The following is a 27,319-nucleotide window of genomic DNA, read 5'->3' as shown; positions in this document are numbered from 1 at the left end:
ACGGGAGGGCGGCCAACTCACTCATTAGTCCCCTCACTCCGACTCATTTGGACTCAAACTCACGCGTGGGTCTCAGTTTGATTGAGCGCGAGGCTAGTGTGGCATGGTGAGTTTGAGCTTGAGTGAGTTTCAGCCGAGCGAGCCCGAGTGAGTTTGAGCCCGACTGAGCATGAGTACGCCTGAGACCGAGCGAGTTCTGAGTCCATTCTGAGATCTGAGTTTATTTTGAGTTTCGAGTACAGTTGAGCTCTCAGCAAATTTTGAGTTTGAGTACATTTTGAGTCCTGAGTACATTTCATTGATTGATCGATTGTTTGATTGTATACGGTTTAACGCACCGACGCTTCACAGGCGATGAGGCGCGCCGTAATGGAGGGCTCCGGATTAATTTTGACCACCTGGGGATCTTTAACATGCGCCGAAATGAGTACATTTCAGTTTGAGTCCATTTTGGGTTTGAGTATATTTTGAGTTTTGAGTACATTTTGAGTTTGAGTACACGTTGAGCTTTGAGTACATTTTGAGCTTTGAGCACAGTTCGAGTTCTGAGTATATTTTGAGTTTTGAGTCCATTTTGCGTTTTCAGTACACTTTTATTTTGAGTCGGAGTGAGTTTTGAGCACATAGAGTTCTGAATTTATTTTGAGTTTTGAGTCCATTTGAATTCTCAGTTCATTTTGAGTTATGAGCCCGACTGAGTTCTGAGTTTTGCGCTCACTGTGAGTTTGAGTTTGAGAGGGCGCAGATGTGCTGCTCAGCAATGAGCCTGAGTTTTAGTGAGCGGTGATTCAAAAAATAAATTTGTGACTACGTTTGAGTGAGCTGCTTCAACTTTGCCGGGGTCGTTGTTTTAACAATAAACACTTCCGCGCACGTCGTGCCAATTTGAATAAATTAGTTTCAGTTAACCTGTGCTCCTATATTCTTCTGCGAGAAAACGCGTGTGCAAATATACTTTAAAGTTTTAACTAATGTATCTTTTCACACTAAAATATGAAGACAGTCTTTAATCTGATAACGCTAGACGAAAATTCTGGGTGGAGAAAAGTACGAATAGGAACCCTTTTGGCACCCGTACAGTACAAAGCCGCACTCGGGGCACTAAAAAAATTCATCCCGACACCTTATTCGATAGCTTTTTTCGAAAAGGGCGAAGCTACTTATTTTTCATTCTGTCTGGTCTGGAAATAACGCAGCAGTGTCTCTTGATCTTCCTTCCTTCACGTCACCGTAACAATATTTCTTGTAGTTTTGTAGCCTCTAAGTTAAACTAACACAATATGAGAAATTTAACGCCACAATACATTGAAATTTGCAAGATATTAGAATATTGGACATCTAAGAAGAAATTATTGTAAATTTGAAAAAGTTTCTAATGTTTTTGTTAAGAGGCAATTTTATTTCAATAATTTTGAGAGGCCTCAACCTAATCTCCCACACTAATCATCAGCTCCCGGAGGAGTAAAAGGCAGTGGAAACATCGATGTACTTGAGCGCGACGTCAATCTCTTCCATGTCTGGCGGCATCCAGGTGAACCAGAAGTCCTGCTTGCCACTCTCGTCGGTGTTGGTCAGTGCATTGGCGGGCCCGCCGTCGCACTTGATCGATCTGAGCGTCGATTTGGGCCAGTCGACGAAGTGGCCGAGGGGCTCCGTGGAGCCGCCCGAAGTGGAGCGGAACTCCAGGATCAGCGCGTTCACGGCCACCGACGGAGAGCTCATGTTCACTGCGAAGGAGGGGGGGAAGAAAGATGTTTTTTGCAGGTTAGATTACAGGGCAAAGGCAAACGACAGGCGCACGCTACGTCCATTTTTCTTTGATGACAACTGTGATCGCAACAACTCAACTTGGTTGCAGGGGCTGCTTTTAAGATTAGACAAAAATAATCGACACACAAGGTGCTGCGTTCCTGAGTGATTATTTTTTTTTTCCGGGATACTTTTGCCATGATTTTTCTTGTACGCCATAAATGAAACGACCATATTATTGAAGGCCTAGTGAAGTGAACACCACATCACGCCATGAAGCGATGACTGCCATCATCATCATCACCACTCCACCACCACCACGACAACAACAACAATAATAATAATATTATTAATAATCAATCAATCAATCAATCATTTATTTAACGTGCCCAGGAACAACCGAGAGGTCTTGATGCTAGCGCACAAAAAAAGAAACAAAAAACTAAGAATAACACAATAGAACAATATGACTGTTCAGAAGAAAACTATCAGAGATACAATGCGCACAGAAATATTAGGTCGACAGGACAAAAGTAGATTAACACAGTATGAGAAATAGCTAATGATAATGACGAAAAGTCAGATAATATACATACATAGATACATACAACAATGCGCCAGATAAACTAAAAGAGAAGGATAGAGCAAATTGCACATGTGCTGTTATCATATAACGGTAGAAACCTTGGAGGAAAACGATGACTGTGACCCATCAAAAACATCAAGGTCAAGAAAATAAAAATTATAAAGACTTTGTATCCTGTTGAGGGTTGAGTGCTGAGAGAGGTGGGTAGTTACAAGAAACGGCCTGCTCTCTCTTGTTTGCTTCCGCGGAATCCGAAAATTAACACTATTAAGCCGTATAGGACAGGATATAGCACCGTGAACGAGCTTGAAAAGAAAGAAGAGATCGGCGCGATTTCGCCGGCAGCGAAGTGAAGGCAGTGACAATAGTTGAACGGTGTTAGAACACGAGCCAGAGTCATTTTTAGCGAAGCGATGGTTGTAAACGCTAAGAAATTTTTTCTGGACACGCTCAACTACGTTACTTAAGGAATTAGAGATGCCATTCCAGATCACAGATGCATACTCAAGTTGAGGAAGACATATTGCGGTGTACAATTTGCGGAGTGGCATAGGAGAATTGAATTCTCTCGATATTCTACAAACACAGCCGAGAGAACGAAGACCCCGCATAGCAACACGCTTAGTATGAGCTGAAAGATGCAAGGTGCTATCAAAGAGAACGCCGAGATCATTGATCTCACAAACCCTACATAAAGACACAGAATTGACAGAGTATAAAAAAGATACGCTAGATGATTTTCGACTGAAACTCATGAATTTTGTCTTTGAAATATTGAAAGAAAGGTTATTGTTTTTACACCATTCTGAAAAAGAACACAAATCAGACTGCAACAAGCGACAGTCGTTAAATGAATGAATTTCCCTAAATATCTTTATATCATCTGCATACAAAAGGAAAGAAGAATTGCGAATGGCAGAAGAAACGTCGTTAACATACATTAAAAAGAGGAGTGGGCCTAATACAGAACCCTGAGGTACACCACTGGTCACTTTGTAAAAGGAGGACGTTTGGCCATTGACGGCAACATAACATGATCTGTCACGAAGGTAGCTATGCAATAGATTCACAACAGCGGTGTCAACATCAAAATGAGCAAGTTTAATCATAAGCATTGAGTGACTGACTACATCGAACGCTTTGCGGAGGTCACAGTAAATGGTGTCGACCTGTCCTCTCTGGAATACAGGTGTAGATATTTGCGTCATGAAACTGGCAAGATTAGTGACGATTGAGCGGCCAGCGACAAATCCATGTTGATTATTATTCAATGAGTTTTTCACATTAAAAGACAGTATGTGGTGAAGGGCCAGCTCAAAAATCTTTGACATGGCACAGAGAAGAGAAATCGGTCGATAATTCGAGACATCAGTTTTAGAGCCAGACATAAATACTGGAAAAACACGAGCAATTTTCCACATGCTAGGAAATGTGGAAGTAATCAGACAGTTATTAAATATGCTAGTCAGTACTGGGACCAATATACTGCTATAAGCTTTTAGTATGGCTGAGGGGATACCATCTGGACCACATGATAAGGATGGTTTCAAACGCTTAATGCATTCGCTGATGAGATTTTCATCTAGCGACAGAGCATTGGGTGTGTTGATTTCCAAGTGTTGTTCGATAGTAGTGCTAGAGTCAGAGGCTTTATAAACGGAAGAGAACTGCGTGGCAAAACAGTCAGCGACGGCTTGTAGTTCTGTTCCATTGGAGTCCAGTAGTATTAGAGGCTCTTCACTTTTGTTAGACCGTTTGCGTACATACTTCCAGAACTCAGCCGGCCTGTCAGAGGCGCTTTTTTCTAAGTGTGCAATATATGAACTGTGATCCCGTTTATATAGGCGTTTACAAAGAGTTCGAAAGCATCGGAAATCTTCCTTGCGCTCGAGAGATGGAGTGCTTTTAAGCTTTATGTGTGCGCGATCTTTATGCTTTAGAGAACTTATAAGTTCAGACGAGAACCAGGGGGATATTTATGGAGTTTAGGAGTATATTGTCACGAAGACAAGGACGATGCAGTGGTGTTGAATGAGAAACACGTTTATTGGAGCGAACTTGTGCTCCCCTAACAACTCAAAAGAATACAGAGGCGGCGAAGCAGCGGTCAACAAAGTGACTTGCACAGGCGAGTGTCGTCGAATCGAATGCCCCGGCGTCCGCACTGCAGGCTTTTTATCTTTTGGCGCGCGTGGTTCTCGAAACGTCGATTCGCATCGAGAACATAGTAGATCCAAGAAGATTATTCTGGGCTGTTCACGTTAGATCGGAATGCTCTCCCTATCACAACAGATAAAACATGTGGCACAGAAAGAAAGAATGGAACACGCGCTTCCCTTGGCGCAGAGATAACACAAACCGGCGCAGCCGGGCGGTAAAAGCAAAACACAAATAAACAAACCCAATGTATGGTTCGCGGCATTACCCCCCCCTCAAGAGTGCATCGACCCGATGCTAACATAGGCGACAGTCCGAACAAATGAAAATAAAAGTTCGTCATCGTCCGTAGAAAGGTTTTAAGCGAACCACGTGGACGACTTCAGGCCGCGTGCGTCGTCGTGATGTGCCGGAGTCACCATCGGGGATCACTTCGTAGGTAAGTTGGCCAACACGTCGTAGAATCTGGTAGGGTCCGAAATACCGTCGCAGGAGCTTCTCACTGAGTCCGCGTCGTCGGATGGGAGTCCAAACCCACACACGATCCCCTGGTTGGTACTCGGCGTCTCGGCGTCGGAGGTTGTAGCGGCCCGCATCCACCAGCTGCTGCTCCGTTATACGAACTCGAGCGAGCTGGCGGGCCTCCTCCGCACGTTGAAGATATCCGTGGACGTCGGCGTTGAGGTCGTCGTCTTCTACGTGCGGAAGCATGGCGTCGAGCATCGTAGTCGGCCTTCTACCGTAGACAAGCTCGAACGGCGTCAGCTGTGTCGTCTCCTGGATAGCCGTGTTGTACGCAAACGTGACATACGGGAGCACTTCGTCCCAAGTCTTATGTTCAACGTCAACGTACATTGACAGCATATCTGCGATTGTCTTGTTCAGACGTTCTGTTAGTCCGTTCGTTTGGGGGTGGTACGCCGTCGTTCTTCGGTGATCCGTGTTGCTGTAGCGTAATACTCCTTGCATCAGCTCCGCAGTAAATGCCGTTCCGCGGTCTGTGATTAGGACTTCCGGGGCTCCATGTCGCAGCACAACTTGGCTTATAAAGAACTTCGCCACTTCTTGTGCAGTCCCCCTCGGAAGAGCGGCGGTCTCTGCGTAGCGCGTCATGTAGTCTGTCGCTACGACAATCCACTTGTTCTGTGATCGTGACGTAGGGAACGGGCCTAAAAGGTCCATTCCAATCTGTTGAAATGGTCTCGATGGGACGGCGATCGGTTGCAGAAGTCCGGCGGGTCTTGTCGGCGGCGTTTTTCGTCGCTGGCAGTCACGGCAGCTCCGGACGTAGTGGGTGACGTCAGAGGTAAGGCCGGGCCAGTAGTACCTCGCCTTGATTTTTCCAATAGTGCGGGCTGTGCCCAGATGTCCGGAAGACGGGTCGTCGTGGCACGCTTCCAAAATTTCGTCACGAAGGTCCGCGGGGATGACGAGAAGGTAATTCGCTCTTGTTCCGGGGCTGAAATTCTTCTTCACAAGGACGGAGTTTCTCAGGCTGAATGCTGGTAAGCTGCGTTTGAAGGTCCTAGGAACGGCAACGTTGCATCCCTCGAGGTACTCGATTATGACGCGTAAGTCGGGGTCGGCACGCTGCTGGGCGGCTAGGTCGCTCTCCGTCACGATCCCGAAGAACGCGCTGTCTTCATCAGCGTCTTGTGGTGGTGGGTCGACGGGGGCGCGGGACAGGCAGTCGGCGTCGGAGTGTTTCCTGCCGGATTTATAAACGACTGTAACGTCGAACTCCTGCAGGCGCAAGCTCCACCGCCCAAGACGGCCAGAGGGGTCCTTCAAATTAGCGAGCCAACACAGCGCATGGTGGTCTGTTACAACCTTGAATGGCCTTCCATACACGTATGGGCGAAATTTTGAAATCGCCCATATAATAGCCAGGCACTCTTTCTCAGAGGCAGAATAGTTTTTCTCCTCCTTCGACAGACCACGGCTGGCATAGGCGATTACCCTTTCGCAGCCGCTTTGCTTTTGGACAAGGACGGCACCCAAGCCTATATCACTGGCGTCCGTGTGCATTTCCGTTTCGGCATTTTCGTCGAAATGAGCGAGCACGGGCGGGCTTTGCAGGCGTTTTTGCAGCTCGCAGAATGCTTTTTCTTGGTCGTTTTCCCAGCTGAAAGGGGTGCTATCTTTCGTCAAGCGCGTGAGTGGCTCTGCAATGCGTGCGAAGTTTGCGACGAAGCGCCGGTAGTATGCGCACAGCCCGAGAAATCTGCGCACGCCCTTCTTGTCTTTCGGCCTTGGGAAGTTCGCAATGGCTGAAGTTTTTGCCGGGTCGGGTAGGACTCCCGCGGCGTTGACGACGTGGCCCAAGAACTTGAGTTCCCCGTATGCGAAACGGCACTTTTCGGGCTTCAGCGTCAACCGCGACGTACGAATGGCCTCGAGTACAGACTCCAACCTTGCAAGGTGTTCGTCGAAAGTCCGGGCGAATACCACTACGTCGTCGAGGTATACGAGGCAGGTGTGCCACTTAAGGCCAGCTAGCACAGTGTCCATGACTCTTTGAAACGTCGCTGGTGCTGTGCACAGCCCAAACGGCATCACCTTGAACTCGTATAGGCCGTCTGGGGTTATAAATGCAGTCTTCTCTCGGTCTCTCTCGTCCACTTCAATTTGCCAGTAGCCGGTCTTCAGGTCCATCGATGAGAAGTACTTCGCGTGGCAGAGGTGGTCGAGGGCGTCGTCGATTCGGGGGAGGGGGTACACGTCCTTTTTCGTGATTTTGTTCAGTCGCCGGTAGTCAACACAAAACCTTAATGTGCCGTCTTTTTTCTTTACGAGTACGACGGGCGCAGCCCAGGGGCTTTTCGATGGCTGTATAATGTCGTCGCTGAGCATGTCGTCGACTTGAGTCCGGATGGCTTCCCGTTCGTGTGAAGAGACGCGGTACGGTGACTGTCGGGTAGGTCGGGCTCCATCTTCGGTTATTATTCGGTGCTTCGCTAGAGGGGTCTGACGTAGTTTTGCGCTCGACGAAAAACATTCGCTATAGCGACGCAGCAAAGCCAATAATTTGTTCCGTTGTTCTTGCGGTAGCGCCGGATTCACGTCGAAGGGCTGCGGGAGCTTGAAGGTTTCTACGGGTGTGCGTTCAAAGTCGGCGACCGCGATCACATCACTTGCTTCTTGCGTTTCTTCGAGGAACGCAATTGCAGCTCCCTTGTTTAAATGCTGGTACTCTTCGGTGAAATTAGTGACCAAAACGTGAGATTGGCGTTGCTTAAAGTGCGCAATGCCTCTTGCGACGGAGACACCGCGGTCGAGAAGCAACCTTCGATCACTCTCTACGATAGCGTCGATGTCAGAAGCAGCATCCTCACAGTAGACGGCGATCATCAAGCTTGCGCGGGGTGGCAGGGTGATGTGATCGTCGGCGATCCTGACAGCAGCACGGTGATCGGGGTTCGGCTGCGGCGTCGTGAAGTGATTGGAGGAAAATGTTATCGACTTGGTCTGCAGATCAATTATTGCGCCGTTGTCCGTCAAAAAGTCTATTCCGAGAATCACGTCGAGGGAGCAGTTAGGCAGAACGACGAACGCCGCAGGGTACGTTGTGCCGTCTATGGTGACGCGCGATGTGCACGTTCCACTTGGCGTCACGAGGTGGCCTCCTGCTGTGCGTATGTGGGGACCGTCCCATCTGGTCATAACTTTCTTCAGTTTAGACGCAAATGGTCCGCTCATTACCGAATAGTCAGCTCCCGTGTCTACGAGGGCGACTACGTCAAAGCCGTCGATGGACACCTTGACGTCAGATGCAGTCGTCCTCGAGTTCCGGGTTCGTCGGGGCGTCGTATCTCTGCTTGTACGTGTTGATGGTCGGGCACTGTGCATCGTCGTTGTCGTCGTCTTCTCAACGGACGTCTCGGTCAGGTCGGGTACGCGTCGCGCCGTGTAGCTGTCGTCGTGTTCGGGAGTCTCGTCAGGGTTAGGTCGGGTCGTCGGGATGGGGGCATGTCGTGAATCACTGTCTTCAGCGCGTCCTTGCGTCGTTGGAGGGTTTCTAGTTTTTCGCCGTAGAGCAACTTCACCTCCAGAAGTTGCCGCCTTTAGTTTCCCCCGCGTGGGCTGGGGGACCTTCCACGGGCGAAGTCAGCGTTGCTACGGCGGTTCGGCGATTGGTAGGGGTAGGGCGACGGCGAACGGTTGAAACGCGCTGGGCCACGGCTGGTTTCAGATAGATACTCGTCGATCTCACGTGGTCGTTGGCCAGGGAGAGGGCGAGGTGCGTCGACGGAGAAACCACGCAGTCCGAGTCTTTTGTATGGGCAGCGACGGTAAATGTGGTCGGCCTCTCCGCAGTGGTAGCACAGAGGACGGTTATCGGGAGTTCGCCATACGTCCGTCTTCCTCGGCGTCTGGTTTCGGGCTACCGGGGGTCGGGCGGGTGACAGTGGGCGGCGGTACGGCGGGGCCTCTTGACGGCGTGTTGGAGCAGGGCGGGGTCGACGAACAACCGCGGAGTATGTCATAGCTTGTGGCTCTCGGGGTACCTCGGATGGCGTAGACGTTCCCAACGCTTGTTGCACTTCTTCTCTAATCACGTCGGTGAGGGAAGCGACTTGGGGCTGCGGCGGCGTTGGGAGAAGTTTCCGCAGCTCCTCTCTCACTATTGCGCGGATAGTCTCGCGTAGGCTGTCGGCCGGGATCCGCGTGCTGCCAACGTCGTTCGCATTGGCCGCGCCAACAAAGTTGCGGTCATACTGCTTAGCACGCATTTCGAGGGCTTTCTCAATGGTGCTGGCTTCGGTCACGAATTCGGCGACGGTTTTGGGCGGATTTCGGACAAGTCCAGCAAACAGTTCCTCCTTCACTCCGCGCATTAAGAAGCGCAACTTCTTTTCTTCCGTCATTTCGGGGTCCGCGCGGCGAAATAGCTGCTTCATCTCCTCAACGAAGATCACGACACCTTCGTTGGGGTGTTGCGTGCGCGTTTCCAACAAAAGGGCGGCTCTTTCTTTCCGCACGACGGTAGTGAAGGTCTTAGTAAACTCGCTTTTGAACTGAGCCCAGTTTGTCAAGGAGCTCTCGTGGTTCTCGAACCAAGTGCGAGCCGAATCTTCCAAGTAAAAGAAAACGTGCCGGAACGTTTCTGCGTCGTCCCACCTGTTGAATTTCCGGACGCGCTCCAGTTTCTCCAACCATTCTTCTGGGTCTTCTGCGGGGGCTCCTCGGAACGATGGCGGTTCGCGGGGCTGCTGCAGGACGACTGGCGACGTTGTTTCTTGCACCATGGTGTTGGTTGCAGCGTTCCTTTTCTTGGGCCCTTCTGGCATCAAACCGAACTCGGGCGGTAAGTCTTGCAGGCGGGGGCTGGCTCTTGTTGGACTGGCTTGGCGGCTTTTCGAGGTTGTAGTGGGCATGAAGGGTGCGTACCCAGCACCTCCACCAGATGTCACGAAGACAAGGACGATGCAGTGGTGTTGAATGAGAAACACGTTTATTGGAGCGAACTTGTGCTCCCCTAACAACTCAAAAGAATACAGAGGCGGCGAAGCAGCGGTCAACAAAGTGACTTGCACAGGCGAGTGTCGTCGAATCGAATGCCCCGGCGTCCGCACTGCAGGCTTTTTATCTTTTGGCGCGCGTGGTTCTCGAAACGTCGATTCGCATCGAGAACATAGTAGATCCAAGAAGATTATTCTGGGCTGTTCACGTTAGATCGGAATGCTCTCCCTATCACAACAGATAAAACATGTGGCACAGAAAGAAAGAATGGAACACGCGCTTCCCTTGGCGCAGAGATAACACAAACCGGCGCAGCCGGGCGGTAAAAGCAAAACACAAATAAACAAACCCAATGTATGGTTCGCGGCAATATTGTGGAATATATTTGCGCATACTGCTTAAGATAAGTTCCGTAAGCTGATCTACTTGGTCATCAACATTGGTTTTTTCAGTTACCATAGACCAGTCAATGGAGGATAAGTCATGGTGTAAGCCAACGTAGTCACCTTTTTTGAAAGCACATCTGGGCGATTTGTTGATGTTATTTCGAAAGCTCTGTTTTTCCCCTGACAGAGAGAGTGTTAGTTTAAGTGGTGGGTGAAATTTATCGGGACGAACAAGAAAAACGTCAGAGAGTGACACTTCAATAGGCTGATTGTTCGAAATACACAGATCTAATATGTTACCGCAAGGATTGGCAATAGAATTATGTTGTTGAAGGGAATTAAAAGCAAGAAAATCTAATAGCAGGCCGCACTTATTCTCTATGTATTGATGGTAATGAGAATATTTAGGTGTTCTCCAGTCGATACCAGGGGTATTAAAATCACCAATAACAACAATCCTGTGCTTCCTATGTGAAGCTATGACACTTTCAATGGAAGAGATGATGTCATTAAAAGAGATTGGGGTAATGCTAGGCGGCACATACAAGGACCCAATCAACAATTTTTCGCAGCGATCAAGGCTAATTTCGACCCATATTGATTCAGGAACAGTTTCAATGTCACTTCGGCGAACAGATCTCAGAGAATTATCTGCAGCCATAAGTACGCCACCACCTTTTTGTTTGGTTGCACTGAAGTCACGATCACTGCGGAAAGTGTTGTAACTTGGTGGAAAATAGTCTGATGAGGGAATCTCATTGCACAGCCAAGTTTCGGTAATCACAATGACAGGAAACGAAGACGAAATAACATTAGCGAAAAATTCAGTTGGCTTAGTTCGTAGACCACGAGCGTTTTGGTAAAAGATGTCCAAATTACACACCTTCACTGTAAATTACAGACTGTGAAGGATGGAGCATATCATCATGTAGTATCCCACGGAATGGCTTGGAAATGCAGCCACGCGGCCACATTGAGGGGTCGTTCAGACGCTTCATGTTTTCTTCGTCAACCATGACGTAGAATGAGGAGTACGACAAATATTTTGTTTTCAGCCGCCGGCAGGAAAGGGGACATATATTTTGAGATTCGATGTGCTTCTTGAGGTCAGCAGTGGCAGTGTCAGGGCTAAACTTTGAAACAAATAGTGCCCTTTGACGCTGCGGCTGCTCAACCACCGACAATGCACACGACTCCATGGCTCCAAGGAATGCAGGCCTGTTTCCCTTCTTTGTATTCTTTTCACCCTTTGTGGCAATTGTCAAAGGGGGTCGGGCAGGATCGTCAACGCGTTGCTCCGAAGGGGATTGACGAGCTGGCGGCGTAGGGCAAACAGGGCTGGTCTCGGTGTCTCGAGGCGTGTCGGAGGGCGAGGGGTTGTCGGAGGTTGAGGGGATCACAGAAGCTTGAAATGGAACAACCGTTTGGGGACTTCGCAGGCGCGGGGGTCACACGGCGGGCCAGCTCCTCACGTAAAAAACGAACCTCGGAGCGGAGGGAGGCGACGATTCGAGCCTGCTGTTCGGCTCCGCGGGAATGGTCCTTTCGGAGGCGCCATTTTCTTCGCGCATTTGCGACACTTCGTCGCTCAAAAAAGAAATTCCCTCCAGCGCGTCGAGGAGAAGACGGCGGAGACCGGCAATCTCACCACAAAGGTTTCCCGGAGGGGAGAGAGAGGAACCGGTCGGGGGAGCGCTGGGCTGCGGAGAACACATTTCCGTCGGGGATGCCTCCATCTCGTCGCTAGGCTTAGCGCCCGACTTGGTCGAATCGCACAAATTGCAGCAAAATGGGCGCGATCCAGCCCTCAAAAGTTCCAGTTGGTCGTTCGGCCAGGTCACACACTTTGCATGCACACGTTTTACACACCTTTTGCAGCGATAGAACTGTTGTTTTCCGAAAAAAATGGCAGGAGCAGAGCAAGCATGCATCCCGGCTGGGCGCCATAATAATAATAACAATAATAATAATCAATCAATCAATCAATCAATCAATCAATCATGTTTATTTACGTGCCTAGGAACAGCCAGAGGCCTGAGTGCTGGCGCACGGATAGTTACATGAAAACAAAATACAAGAAACATATTGGAAATAACAAACAAGCTATAAGACACACACAAATTGAAGTAGCGAAAATTACAGAAATAAAGCACAGGCGGAGCCTGGGTACAGGTAAAAAAGAAAAAGAAGATGCCTTTGTGGCTCAGCTTATTGTAATGAATACACAACAAGCAGAGAGCAAAGTTTAACAGTAAGACGACAAAAACAATGACAAGAGTATAGAGACAAATGATAAGACAAGCATGATAAGTAAACAGTTTCAAAAACAGGCAACTATATTGGTTAAACAGAACCACAGAGAAACCAAATTTCAGCAATAAAAAAAGAAAAACTAATGACAGAGATATCATAGATGTTTTAATAATCAATCAATCAATCAATCAATCAATGTTTATTATAGTGCCCAGGAACAGCGGAGGCCTTCGTGCTGGAGCACGAAGGCCGCCAGCACGAATAATAATAATAATAATAATAATAATAATAATAATAATAATAATAATAATAACCAATGGCAGCTGTCATCGCATCCTCCGCGATCGATCTCGACATGAAGATTCGGGCCACGCCATTCGCACCCGCTCGGTGGCCCCCTGTGTCTCTTCTGTTCCAAGGACACTCGCCATGACACAGCCATGAAGTGGCCATTATCTGAACAGCCACATCAGTTCTGTCAATACTGTTGGCGCTACGGTGGGTAATCTGGAGCGCTTTTTTCACGGTTTCAAAAACTAAATTACGCTAAATGCAAACACCTATGCTTGATGCTCGAACCACTCTGTGTCTGGCCTTTGCACGTTTGAAGATTCAGATGCGTGAAACGAAGGCGCGATCGGGATAAAATCACCTCGCAAGGTTACCTAACTGTTAAAAAAAAGTTCTGTTGTGCTGTAAAATGAGGAATAAACTTATCATTTTACAATAATCATTGAACCTGCAAGCTGCCGGCCCATTTTCACAAAATACGTGAGCCGCATTTATCCGGACCTCTACCATGACCAATGCAAGTGGTGCACGCATCGAGCCACACTCACTCGCATGATTTGGGCTTGTGATGCTCAGCCACGAACTCAACGAGCATGTTTACGCATTAGCAGTGCGGAGAGTGGGAGACCTGTTTGCTTAGCACCGACCCAGAAATGCAGATAAAGGCCATCCAACAGGCCGCCAAAGATGCCGCTCGCGCCCAAGGGCTGCAGGCCGCCACCTGAGGGGAAGGAAGCCAGGAAGGCTTCCACTCCACTTCCTCATCTCAGCCAGTTTCGGGCAAAATAAAGTTACTATCATCATCATCACCACCACGCGCGATAATTTCCAACCGTGGCTCTTATCATCAGCATTACTCTATGATCCCCCGAAAGACAAACACCGGTCAAAGTGACAGTCAACCGCTGATCGCCTGCGTCAGCGGAATTCCTTTTTTGTAGGGAAGTTTCTGTTCAGCAAATTCTCCCCCTTTTCACGACTTTATATCAGTATCTCTCAGCATCCATTCAACAATTTGAGCTACAAGGCGTGCAAAACTCACACGAACTCGCCCCGGCCGGCGCCAAAGACAAGGTAAGAGATCAAGAGATGAGGCAGATTAGCGCTGGACCATTAAAATGGTGTTGACAGAAAATCATTACGAAGCGAAGCTGAGGTCTGTGGAAGTAGCATACTCCCGCTGTACAGTACTGGCATCGCCAAAGTGAAAATCTTAGATGAAAAATATCTAAGGACAGCGCAGTAAGCGCTGTACTAAAGGCAGGGCACCCACAGGGCGAGCGTTGAGTCCTTCGTGTTCTGCGCTTGTCTTGTCTGTCGCCTGCCGTGAGCCCTGTCCCTCCTCCACTGTTTTGAAGTGTCTCACACTTTTAGTCACCAATTCGCCCACATTAATCCACTCAAGGGAGATGGAAGCTCAATGTTTAACACGATGAGCGGAATTGTACTCCTTAAATCTTCATCCCCGCAATCTTTCCACATTAAGGTGAACAAGTTATTGAGAAAAGGCATAATATGGCCACTGCCCTTACCACAAAGGAAACCATTCTTTTCTTACTTCAGCACTGAGTATGTGCACTATTTGTCAAAATTTTCTAGGCCATTGCAGAAAGTGAATAGGCCGCAAAATATTCAAAGTAGAAGCTTACCTCTCGAGCAAGGCTGAAATTGTTTATGCGCGAAAGCTACAGAAATTATATTCTTCCTTATGAAATTGCTGGTGTACAAGATGCTGTTTTATTAAAAGTGGCTGTCAGTAATTTTATTTGCATGTAGCCTTTTACTCAAACCTGTATCAAGCGATGTTACTTGATTGCAATTTTTTGTTGTATTTTGGTTTCTACGTAGTACATGTATGCCCCCACTCCCTGCTGTAATGCCCTCGGGACTTAAGGATAAATAAATAAATAAATAAATAAATAAATAAATAAATAAATAAATAAATAAATAAATAAATAAACACATTTCTGTCTTGCTGTCAAAAATGTTTTCGTCAGAGTTAAACGTTAAGCTTACGCTTTCAATACATTGTTGCCCGGAAACCCTTGGCGTGGAGCAGAAAACTTCTGACAAAGACTGAACATTGTTCGCAACAGATTTTTGTTCCTTTCCTTTGAAACCAAGCTCTCCGGCGTCAATATACATTTATCCGACGCTGTGACGCCGACACAAACTCGAACCCTTTCAGCGTATGAATGATAAGAGCGGCGTATAGAAATCCGCGCTCGAGTATTGTCCGGTACAAAAAAAAGAACAACAGATCCCACGCACCGCCATGCTGGTACATTTTCAGCAAAAACGCTCGCACAATTGGAACTATTGCGCTTAAAAGCAGGCGTGGGAGTAGGGTTGCCTTGGGAACGATATGGCGCGTACCGTATGCGACCCGCCTGCGCGTAAAATGGCTAAGACGCGCCGGGGCGTCTCATTCCGCGAGAACAGCTCCCGGTCGAAATCGAACGGCTTTCCTGGCGCAAAGCTAACCCTTTCCTCCCTCGAAGATACAGCTCTCTTTCAGCGCAATCTTAGTGGATTTCCAGGCAATGCGCGCTCATCCGCTTGGATGCGACTTAGCGGGGACCCTGTCAGGCGCGCGGGCGTGTACGTTGCAAAACTCGCAAACAATTGCGAAAAAAAGCAAACAGCCCCCGGGAATCAACGAAGAAGAGCAGGGAAATAAAAAACAATGCTGCTTCTCTGCAGCGGCATCGGAATTTCAACGAGCATTCTCGCTTTTCGTACTTCTGTTTAATTCTTCCCCTGCGCGATGCTTTTATTATTTTTTTTATCGAAGCATCTCGTAATCGGCTTTAGTTGACGCTAGCCCAGATTGTTTTTCTCTGCGGACAGCCTAATCTAAACAGACAAATGAAGCAGCCGTCTTCACTTCCCACGCAGGCACTATACGAGTGCACCCGAAGGAAGCAGCTGAGAAAACAATGGACTCGCTTTGTTGCGCAGACCTGAAAGAAACCTTCCACGAGCTTTCTTTCCTCCACGCCCTCCGCGAGTCCTTGTGTCATTTGTTGCGAGCGCCACCTGCGGCGCAATTTGAAAAACTGCTTCGCTTTGTTTCTACTTTTTAGCACATTGGACGCGGTTAATTTTGTTTGAAGCAACGATTTTCAGCGGTATGTTGAAGTCCGTGCCAAAACATTCTCCAGAGCGGGAATAGCTGAAGGTTATCAATGTGGTCCACGGGCAAAAACATTTTCTTCACTGGTGCGCCCTTCACAGGGCGCACCAGTTTTCCGATTCCTTTATCATAAGTTTCCCGAAAAAGGCATAGTTTCCCGATTCCTTTATCGCCAGAAGAGCTTTAGTTACACTTTGTATGCATATACTCATGTGTCTGTCACCATACACCTTTACAAGCGTTCGTGTCCCGTGCGGTGTCTGACCAATAAATTCATTTTTAACACGAAAGTGTTTTATGGTAGGATCCACCACGATCTGATGTCATATCCGTCATGGAAATGACATCGCCAGAAAAGGTTCTATTGACGCGACTGCGCCGAAATCCGCTGCTGCAACGGGAGGTGCCTGGCATTTTGCCGACTGCGCATTGATCTGAAGCGCCGGCGGCTGTATGAACGCGCCATATGTCCTTCCTATAACCTCCTTCATTTAGATTGTGCTGCCATCTAAGAGGGGTGAAGTGAAGTAGCGCATCACGATGCTAGTGAGCACTGGAAGTTGGTGCCAGCTGAGCTCGTCGCAACGCAACCGTCTGTCGTACCACGGCCGCTCTAGTGTACCTTGTTTCCATCGAGCGGCCGTGGTCGTACACTATTCTCTGACTGTCAGCAGGCCATCCCCAATTTTATTCGCGGTAACATCTCTCCCATGACACTGCAAATTCTCTCCAAAAATCCTCCATCAGACATTGTGACCCTGCTGTGGACACCAGCCCACACAGGCGTAGGCGTTAATGAAGTGGTGCACGTACGTGCTCGCGAACTAATTGACCGGGTCGCCATTTTCACTACGCCTACACGCGATGCCCCTGCAGGCAAGCCAACTTCCCTGCTGCAATATAGGGGTATTGCCCTGCACTGCCGCCTTCACCGCCACCGATACCCACCACCGCACCCACAGCTCTCTCCGGAGACAAGCCACATGCTGCGCACCCTACAAACACAAACCTGCCCACACAGAACACAACTGATACACAGTCATCCACACCTCTTTAATGACCCTACCTGTCCAGCCTGCGGGGCACTCGACACTCACTACCATTCCCTCTGCGAATGCCCCGCTGACCCGTACCCCCCCGTTTCCTCCCCTCACCTCTGGAAGCAGATGTTGCGCGACCCGGGGGAATCAGGCCACGTCCTGACCACCTCCCGGGCCCTGGCGGTCGCGGCGGCCCTGTGGGCCTCCTCCAGCCCAGCCCCAATACCTGCTCCCGATGGACGAAAAAATGTATTCCTTCCTTCCTTCCACGGTGCAGGAACGCGGTAGTCGCACATTTGCCAAAGCGACACGCCAGTCGCCGCTCGCCAAGCACACCCGCAACACAACCCCGCTATTCACGCTCTTTCGCTGCAGCGGACCGTGAGTTCAACAAAGGATCCGCTGGCAACCCGTTCGGTTCATTCGCATAGTTTGCGAGCGCGTGTGGTTTCATTCCGGTTTACACAGTCCTCCTACGCGTGCAATCCAGTGTCTAATCTTGATGCGTGTGACGGTGTCATAGTAACGAAGTATAAAGAGCGATGTACAAGTTCATATTGACGCAGAATAAACATTCAACTAATCCTGTGAAGGCACATTTCACTTTCGTGTTTTACCGATTGCTACGAAACAGGGATCAACCACATTTTTTTCTCCTTTACTCACCCATGATTTCGCCTATTACCACAGTTTTCAACGCGAATGCCTGCCTTATTGAGAGAAAATTCCCGCGTCCCTGAAACGTTACCAGGATTCATATTGGCTGAGACTGGTTCGACAACGCGCGCCTCAGAAATCAAGCACGAATTCGCCGCTGCCTCACCACTTGGCGTTGCAGCCACAAGCGAGTCAGACATCTGCCTGCGGGGCACCGCGGCTCTCCCTGCTGGCGCTGCGGCCACTTGTGCTCTCCTCCGGGCCGAACACGCAAGAGCACTAAATCACACATTCACGTTTTCTCCTTCACTACTTTAAAAGAAGTGTTCAGGTAGCTTTGAAGCTTTTTTTTGTTTTTGTATTCCACGTATTGTTACGTGCCCCCCGCCCCCGAGACACGCCGTAAAACGGGGCAGGGGAACGGCGTCGTCTTCTTGGTAGTTCAGGGCTGATAACGTCTCGTCTGGTCCCGACGGGTCATTGGCTGGGGCTACGGGGTTGGGGAATGGGCGCGTCCATGGCTCACCGGGGCTGGGGCCGCCTACGCCTTCCGTGAGCTTTGAGGTGATCTCTTCAGGTGCGGGGACGGGGAACCGGTATGGGAATGAAGACGGCACCCTCCACCAAAATGTTACGTGGTGACAAGGCAAAGATGAGACGAATATAAGACGATGGATTACTGATGTATTTAGATGGATGAACTATGTACAAGCGGCCATGACAGTCAGGGCTGAGCCCGTGCTACATTCTGCTTCATCGTCGTCGACGTGGAACCCCTGGAGCTATGGGTCAGTGCCCTTTTCTGCTTCCCGTAACAGTATTTTTCGGGTTATCCTCTATTTTTGTCACTGCCGCCATTTTTTGTAGCTGTTGCTAAACAGGCAGGGAGTACGTTTTCCCTATTTTAATATCCAGCCTGTTCAAAGAATCGGTCCGCGTCCCTTGTACGTCTTGATTCAAAGGAACCAGAAAAGAAAAATTACATCGAATTAACTCAATTCTTCATGTTTTTACTGCCGCTTAAAACGACCATGAAAACGAAATACAAGTTCGTTAAATTTGAAAGAGCTACCATTTGAAAGAGCTACTCTACTACCGTTTTGTAACTCACTCAGCTTCATTTAAGTCAGGAAAGACGTTGTATTCACCGAAACAAAGCAGAAAATATTAAAAAGCGTTCGAATTTCCCGCTTCAGTGACGTAATGTGGGAAGGCGTGACGTGATACGAGCCAGCAGCAAGAACATAGTTATCTGTGTATTAACTGCACGTTAGCATTCAAATGATACAAGCATACAAAACTTGATGCCCCACTACAATCTCCAATTCATGTTTCTTTGTTTCTTGGTGGCCGCTTACGTCTGCGGCAGCCAATCGCACAAACAACATTCTATAACGTCATAGACACGTCGCAAAAGATAGGGAGTCGGCACTGCTTCATCTGTTTTCCTGAATACCCTTGCTATTTTATTTTCTTTTTTGAAGTTTGCTATAAAAATTGACACCGCCGTCATCGGGACAAGGCAGTTATTTTAAGTAACCAAACTTATATTTACTCCTCATGGCCCATTTAGGAACATGCGAGCGATGACAGAAAAGCACCGCTAGACTCTGATCGACGAGTGTCACCAGTGATTGCCGTAGTGACAAACAAAACAAAAAAACTGCGACAAAATGGGTCTAAGCCTTTATCATCATCAGCCTATCTACGCCCACTGCAGGACAAAGGACTCTCCAAGTTAATCTCTCATTATCCCGGCGATGTGCTAACTGCGACTAAGTTGCCCCCGCAAACCTCTTGATCTCATCTGCCCATCTAACTTTCTGCCGCCCCCTGCAACGCCTTTATGAGTGCGGCCAAAGCTCTCGACCAGCATCCGTTTATTAAATTTGTATGCAAGGTTAGTCAGTAACGCGCGTGTGGTTACACCCGTGTTTCATGACCGACGCGAAAATTGCTCAACCGCGGCTTCGCATACGAGAACGCACCATTATTCTGGTGTACGCGATCAAACGGTCATTTCAAATCTAGCGCAAAAGTACTGTCAGTGAGATGAATGTCAAACGTGCGTGTGGTTGAAGTGCGAGAGATAGATATAGGAATACGCATTGGTTAAACAAACATTTTGAAACTGACGCTACACTAAGTGCGTCACAACACATTAAATACATGTCTATTTATTAGGACCTGAAAGTTGGTTTGTTGCATTCAGAAGCTCGAAACATTTACTGCTCGGTACAATTCGTAGCTCAAAACCACCCCCTATTTTGTTTTTCATTTTCACGCACAAGCTTCGAACGGCCAATCAAGAGAAAAAGGCAGCGCAACTGCCGCGGTGACTCAGTGGCAATGTCGTTGCGCTGCTGACCCCAAGGAGACGACCAAAGTGCCATTTCGGCCACGACCGAAGTTCTTCTGGTAAGGGCGAGAGATGAAAACGCCCTTATGTACAGATTTTGGCGAATGTTAATAAAGCCCATGTGGGCAAAATTATTCCGTACCCTGAACTACTGGAAGCCATACTGCACTTACAGCAAAGAGTGCGCTCTTTTAGTCGAATTGGTTTTGAAATTCGCGCCAGCCACTGAAGGCGTACGGCGCGCAGCATGAACGAAAACTGGCACACGAGATGCAAGGCTGTGCTTTCCACGATATGCACGAGCTGGATCCTGCGCAGCTCCTGCTGTGATATGCACGAACTGGCTGCTCCGCCAGCTCGTGCATGTTTCTCAACAGAGTAGGAAACGCAAAACGCTAAGCGATTAGCCTTAGTGACCGTTATTCCAACGACAGTGGGCCTATTCGTTCCTAACTTTTCACGCATGGTCCTGTGTGCGGTACTCCCATGTGTTTAGTCCTAAAAGCAGCGCGATATACCCAAATAGAGGATGCCCAGGTGAAGTCGAAATGAAGATAGAACACAAGACAGCCAGCCAAGGCAAGACAGGGCAGCCCGTCGTCATCGCGCTCGCCTTACGAACGTGATGTCGACGGCTTGAAGCAGGATGGAGAATCGTCACGGAACGAGGGTAATTACTGCCAGTCCAGCTTCTCTTTGGCGTCGTATCACACTCTACCATCCTTGCTTCGATTGTGATTTCTTACCTCTCCCTTCTCTGTTTTTGTTTGAGCCGTTAGAGCTCGTCCCGCTAGACAGGCATCCGGCGAAACGTATCAGAAACGTGTCACACACACGACACGTAATTTTCGTGTCACCGCATAAGCAAGACGAATCGATCCGAACATGACACCTGACACTTATGGTACCAGATCGATGTCGCTAGACGACACGGTGTTCCATCGCGGTGTCGCAATGGCGACGAAAAAAATGAAGGAGGATGAACTTTGGTTGAGCGAAATATCGGCAAACCACAACGTTGCGAGACATGGCCTTCAGCTGAGCATTCTTTCGCCGCGGACATGCCCTTGGAGCCGATTGGGCACGTGGAAAATTGATTCCATGCCATTGAAACATATCCCAGGTGCGTATAGTATGCAGGAGAGAACACCAAAGCCAATTCAATAAGCACAGGGAAGTTCTTGCTTGTAGTCTTGATGCCTCGGTCTTGATGCCTCGGTGTAAGGCGGTAAAAAATTTAGGTGGGTCTCACAGGTGTACATACACGTAAAGTTCAAGTGTACCAACGCTGCGGTAGACGGCACCCGCATATGGAAACAGTAACTCCTTTTACGACAAAGTCGAAGGAAGCATAATAATTTATTCGTCTCACCAGAAGGTGTCTTATCAGAAACCCACTCTAAAAAAAAATCGGCCACACGCCCAGGTGCACGCAAAGACGGTGAATGAACTAGACTCACAATGGAGGACAAATACAAAAAACATTATTTCTTCCAGTGTGCGCAACTTGATAGAAGACTGCCCTCAATACGAGCCTGGCTTTATGCAGTCCAAGCGGCGACGGAGAGCGTACAACCTCAGGCGACAACGCAACAGAGACAGAAAGAGAACTCTTCGCTTTCCCGGTGGTGACGCGGTGGCACTCGCGATGCGAACCGACGCGAACTCATGCTCCCGCTGAGAAGCGGCAGTGGTCAGGAGAGCTGCTACGTTCGCGAACAGAAAGTCTCCGTCGTGGCTTTCTCTTACTTGTTTTATCCTCCCAGTTTTGCGTATCTTGCCTATAGAGCAGAGCGGCCACAAAAAGTCGTCCTCCTCTTTTTATTTTCTTTGCTTTGCCGCAGGCTACCCGGGTTGACGGGTGGGATATGTGGTAGCTCTGTCGGCATGTCTTTTTGTTTCGCTCCCTGCGTTCCTCCGTGGCGCGAATTCACTTGGCGCTATGGTTTTCTTCTACTTTTTTTTCCCTCTGGTCGCGTGCATGCCCCGCCGCACGCCTCCAAGACTGCCATGTTCGCTACCCAGAATCGCCAGCAGTGTTGGTCCCCCCGAAATTTGTTCGTCTTAACCGAAGAGTATGTGCAAGGCTGTTTGTCTTAAGCGAATAGGCTCCGGAACGATCGCCGGGTGGCGCTGCACTCTCCCCTCCGGGGGAGTACGCCAGGGGCGGCCGCCGCTTCGGCACGTGCTTTTTTCGCTGCGCGCGTGCTGCATTTCTCGCGCTAGGAAGAGGGCTGGGTAAAATTTTCTTTCGACTTATGAACGCATACACATTAGCACATGTCCAGCAAGTTCAGTTTACACGTAGAGTAGGTACTGGGTCCATTTTTGCCGGTGCTTGTCTTGTCGTCTGCTAGAGACGCGTCGTCTGCTACGCGCCAGTCGAACGGCCGAGCGCCCCGGCGGTTTCACGGGATAAAGAGTGCTCATTGGGGCGAACCTTGGCTGGTCTAACCATCTCAGTCATCGCGAAACGATTGCATCTGGTGAACGGCTTTTTAGCGCCCTAAGCAGACGCCCCCCGGCCCGCTCCACCGCGTCTGGCAAGTGCACGCGCAGCTCGCGCTGTCTCCCGCACCGCCTGAGGCATCCAGCCTCCTACTCACGAATGCGAACAAAGCGACCGCCTGCTCCGCGAGCCACTTAAGCCAGCACGTACAAAGAGTGGCGGGAACACTCCTCACTAGCCCGAAACGAAAAGATGACACTAAAAGCGAAGCAAACCCCCATATTGTTGCTTGGTCAGCTGCCATGACAGTAAAGAAGAGGATCCATTCGTTAAATTCTGCATATTCCCCGCGAAAGCGCACCAAAAGGAGAGACGGTAAGCATAGATCACTGCGGTTCGAAAGGTGAAATAAGTTGACACATTTTTGTTTGTATCTGTGTGCTTTCAGTTTACATTACCCGGCTTTGAAAATGCGAACTAGTGTTCTAACGAGTCCTCCCCGCTACACTTTTTTTAATGCATGTGCCAATGATTGTTTTCCGCTATAATAAATGAACTTCGGAGTTGTTTAGCTGGTGCAGTTCGATATCATCCATATATAACACAATACGTTGACATTTTGCAAGGGTGAAAAAAAAATAGTTTCGAGCGATTTACCTGGCTGTAGTAGCTCTCGTCCGTCTTATGGTTGTGACAATGACATGTCATTGATTGCTGCGTTGTTCGTTTTTTTTCCCACATTTACAAATACTGGTAATTAAAAGAGCTCTACATCAAATGCTGCATATTAATAGTAATTAAAAGTTATACGCCACAAGCTGTTCTGTTGTTTCCGCGAATGTCACGCTAACCCATACTTGTACTCCAAGCGGGTGACAAACATTGCGAACAAAAATTTCTTCAAGGACAAGTAAAATGGAAATGCGGCACTGTCAGCGCACCCCTTAATTAGCGTGTGCCTTTCTAATGCGTTTTTACAAGATGCAGCTGATTGTTTCAAGAGTAAGAAATAACCTATTAACCATAATAAATCACGTTTATCTTACATTTCTTGCAAGCCTCAGTGTTGTTGCTGTCCAGAAAGTCCGGATGTCCGAAGCGCGAGCACGCGAAGGGAGTAACAAACAAGAGAAAAGTACGCTGTGACAAGCTGAACAGCTATCGCCTTGCAGAAGAAAAGAGCAACCGACGACCGCCGAACAACGCGTTTCCCCCCTTAAAATCGTCGGGGCAGTCTGCCGGTCGAGCGGCGGGAAGCAGGCGGCGCGTCAGTAGCAGACGACAAGACAAACGTCGACAAAAATGAACTCAGTAACTACTCTACATTTGAACCGAACTTGCTGGACACGTGCTGACGCGTATGGTTTCATAAGTCACAAAAAAAAATTTTGCCCAGCCCTCTTCCTAGCGCGAAAAATGCAGCACGCGCGCAGCGGAAAAAGCACGTGCCAAAGCGGCGGCCGCCGCGGCGTACTCCCCCGGAGGGGAGAGGGCAGCGCTTCTCTCGCCCGGCAAACTTTAGCTTCGCCTCCCTATTGTTTTTTGCGTTGGGTCTATGAAAAACCAAATAAACATTCCCAGGTTGTTCGGCATCAGCGAGAATTCGTATTAACCAAGTTCGTCTGAACGGGATTTCCTTGTATTATTAACTAAGTTCTCGAGTACAACGCTCCAGTGAATAGAATGAGTACACGCTAAGAGACTCTTTAAAAGAACCATGCCACAGATATAAAACCAATGCGAAGCTATTAAATGCCGCAGTAGAACGACGTTCACTAGTCAAAACGTTATATTTAGAATAATTTGTAGACAACTGGAAATGCCATTCGCAAAAGTCTAGTCAATATATCAACCGGAGTAACGTTCATTGCCGGGCGAGTTGGTATATTGGTTCATCTTCACAGCTCAGAACGTACAGCTTATGAACAAAGAATACAGGAGTTAAGCTGTCATGAGCGCCTGTCCTCTGTTTCTTTTTCTGTAGTCGTTTCCATTTTGTGCTGCGGGGATCAACCAACATATAGTTAGACTAACTACAGTCATCAAATTCTCCGTGCCAACTAGAGGAGGAAGGTCTCCCGATTGCTTGCCTGACAAGTTCTTGCCTTCCGAGATTTCTTTATTCCCGGTCGCCTACACCGCCGCCTGACACTGCCATAGATTGGTGGCCTTGCACGAAGTGGACCACCTAATCATGTAATAAAGCTATATATATATATATATATATATATATATATATATATATATATATATATATAAATCTAGAGAAAGATAAACTCACAAAGCGCGCAGAAATAGTATAAGTAAAGAGTCGGATACACAGCAAGAACAATAACAAACAATGTTTACTTACGTAGCGGCAACGGGGCTTGCCTTCATCAGAGTAAAGTTACATGATTTTGCTGTGAAATCATGTAACTTTACTCTGATGAAGGCAAGTCCCGTTGCCGCTACGTAAGTAAACATTGTTTGTTATTGTTCTTGCTGTGTATCCGACTCTTCACTTATACTATATATATATATATATATATATATATATATATATATACACATATATGTCTCTATCTCTTTCTGCGTCGTGTTAATGGTTATCCTCTACTTCCAGTTCCGCCTCCCGGTAGCCACTCTGATACTCTTGATTAACCTGTTATCCGATCCGTACATTAAATTCCCAGCCATAGCCCGCTTCCCCTTCAACTGAGCCTTGATGTCTTCCACCAGAGTTTGCTCCCAAATCCATGATGCTCGTTTCGTATATCTAAGCCTTACTTTTGCTATCATCCTTCTTCGCTGGTTGAGCTGACCAATGTTTCACTCCAAGGCGCTCAGTCAGGCGCCAAGCTTGTGCCTCATAAGTCCCAATATGCCTTACGCATTGACTTTATGTCTTTCTTTGCAGAGACAAAGATCACCTTCTGCTTCTTATTCAAGCGTGCCTCAATTATTTTATCCGTACGAAGCTTTCGGGTCATTGCTCCATTACTGCCCTTCTGCGACATTTTAGTATTACACCGTCTGCGGGCGCTTTCACGTCTTCTGCCATCGCGTGACAACGGCATCGCAGCCCTTTCCATCTCCGATAACGTCTGTTATGTCAGGTCGAGTTGAGACAGTGTGCGTGACTGTAAAAATAACTGTGTCTAGACTGCCATCCCACGGCATTCGTATTTTTAGTGCTGCGCTAACGTGACTTCGTATGTGGATCAATGGTGTAAGATGCTTTTAGGAAAGAAAAAGTGACATCTAGGGGTTGTTTCTTATGGAGTGTACATGCTACGTACACATGCTAAGCACTCATGTACATGCTATGTCCACATACGCGTGCTAATAACACGCTGGTAATAACGTCCTGACAAATGTGGACGCGTCTTTGCAGGCGTAGACCAAATATTTAACAATAAATTTTGAGTTCTACGGTGACTGTGTCAACCATACACTACACGGCAATGAATAAAAACATAAAAGTCTTGGATTTGTGATGGCTTCAAGGGTTGGCGATTAATTAAATGGCCGTACAGTCGACACATTGCTGCACCGTTTCAAAGCTTTGCATCCTTTGCATGGGCTCCGAAATGCATTAAAAACGAACGGAAAGTGTCAATGAGAATGTCGCACCCCGCACGACAAATTTGATGGTTATGCATTGAGCATCTAACCTTCCCTCGTTTTTTTTAAGAAGGCAGATAACTTACTACAATCGCCACTTCGGGCGTTCTGGAGACTGTTTTAACCATGAAATACTTCAGTGGACCTTCAAAAGTTTGCAAGGTATGTCTTCCAACATCCAAAGCAACGAAGATAAAATGGAGTAAATGTGTTGCAACATAAAATTCGAGCGCGATAAGTTGTGTGCAGCTTATATATCTCAAAGATATTTCCCACCTTCAACTGTGGTGCACACATCTACAATGATAAGTCAAGGCCTCCTCAGCGTAGTACATGCTTTCCTCAAGACCTGGCGTCTTTTAATAAATAGGTGATGTCTCGCTCGACAAAAAAAAAGACAGGCGGCGTGGCCAAAGAAGGCTAGATCGATTCGGACTGTCGGTTATCTTCAGTCTGCGGCAATGGGATTGCACAGGGATTGCACAAGATATGGCGCAACCCACACGCCCCCTGGCGTGTCGTGCTTTTAATTGCGCCGCACCGGTCGTGTACTATGGCTTTCCCCTCCCACGGCTCGTGTCCGTCGTCAACAACTCCACAGGGTGCCCTCTGTTCGGCAATAACCCGCTTGGCCGTGATACTCCCTGCTATGCCGCACGCACCACGCCGAGGAAGGTTGTCCGAGGCCTGTTCCTAAAGTGCACTCTTATCGATAATTCCAAGTTTTACAGTGCACGTTATGCGGGGTGGCGCGCAGGCACGATGCACTATAGCGCTGTTCAGACCTTTTTATTGCGCGCCCGGCAAACCTTATATTTTACCATAGCAAAAACTAACTACTGCTGAATTTATGAAAAGCAGAGACACTAAAAATTTTTACGCCCAAAAGGGTGTTTCAGATTGTCGCAGCAGCAGCACCCTAAAAACTGAATATTTTGCCCCCTTTAGGGTGCTTCCATTCTGTCGCCGCAGGAGCACCCTTTGTGAAGCACCCCAGAAGACAGGTGCCTTATAACACCCTTTCCGGCCTAAAAGTATCCCAGGGTGCTACTTAGCACCCCAATCTGTAGGAGCATCTTCTGCGAAAGCACTCACCTAAAGGGGTACAAAAAGGGTGCATCATCCTCGGTTCACAAATGGTGCAGCAGGTGTGAGACCACATATTGCACAATATCACACACGATTAT

General features: G+C 48.2%; 1 protein-coding gene across 1 annotated transcript in view; it reads right to left on the bottom strand.

Moving 5' to 3' along the window:
- The window catches only part of LOC144168296 (uncharacterized), a 99,548-nt gene that overhangs the window by 30,244 nt on the left and 41,985 nt on the right, over positions 1–27,319 (bottom strand). Inside the window, exon 2 of the mRNA XM_077697308.1 lies at positions 1,490–1,727. Coding sequence (XP_077553434.1) covers positions 1,490–1,727 — 238 coding nt within the window. The remainder of the gene's footprint in view (positions 1–1,489; positions 1,728–27,319) is intronic.

Source organism: Haemaphysalis longicornis, unplaced genomic scaffold (genome assembly GCF_048455015.1).
Source record: "Haemaphysalis longicornis isolate Haplotype H1 unplaced genomic scaffold, Haemaphysalis longicornis Haplotype H1 scaffold_2, whole genome shotgun sequence".
Lineage (NCBI taxonomy): Eukaryota > Metazoa > Arthropoda > Arachnida > Ixodida > Ixodidae > Haemaphysalis > Haemaphysalis longicornis.
The sequence above is the reverse complement of the archived record's forward strand: the minus strand, read 5'-3'. Positions and strand labels throughout refer to the sequence as shown.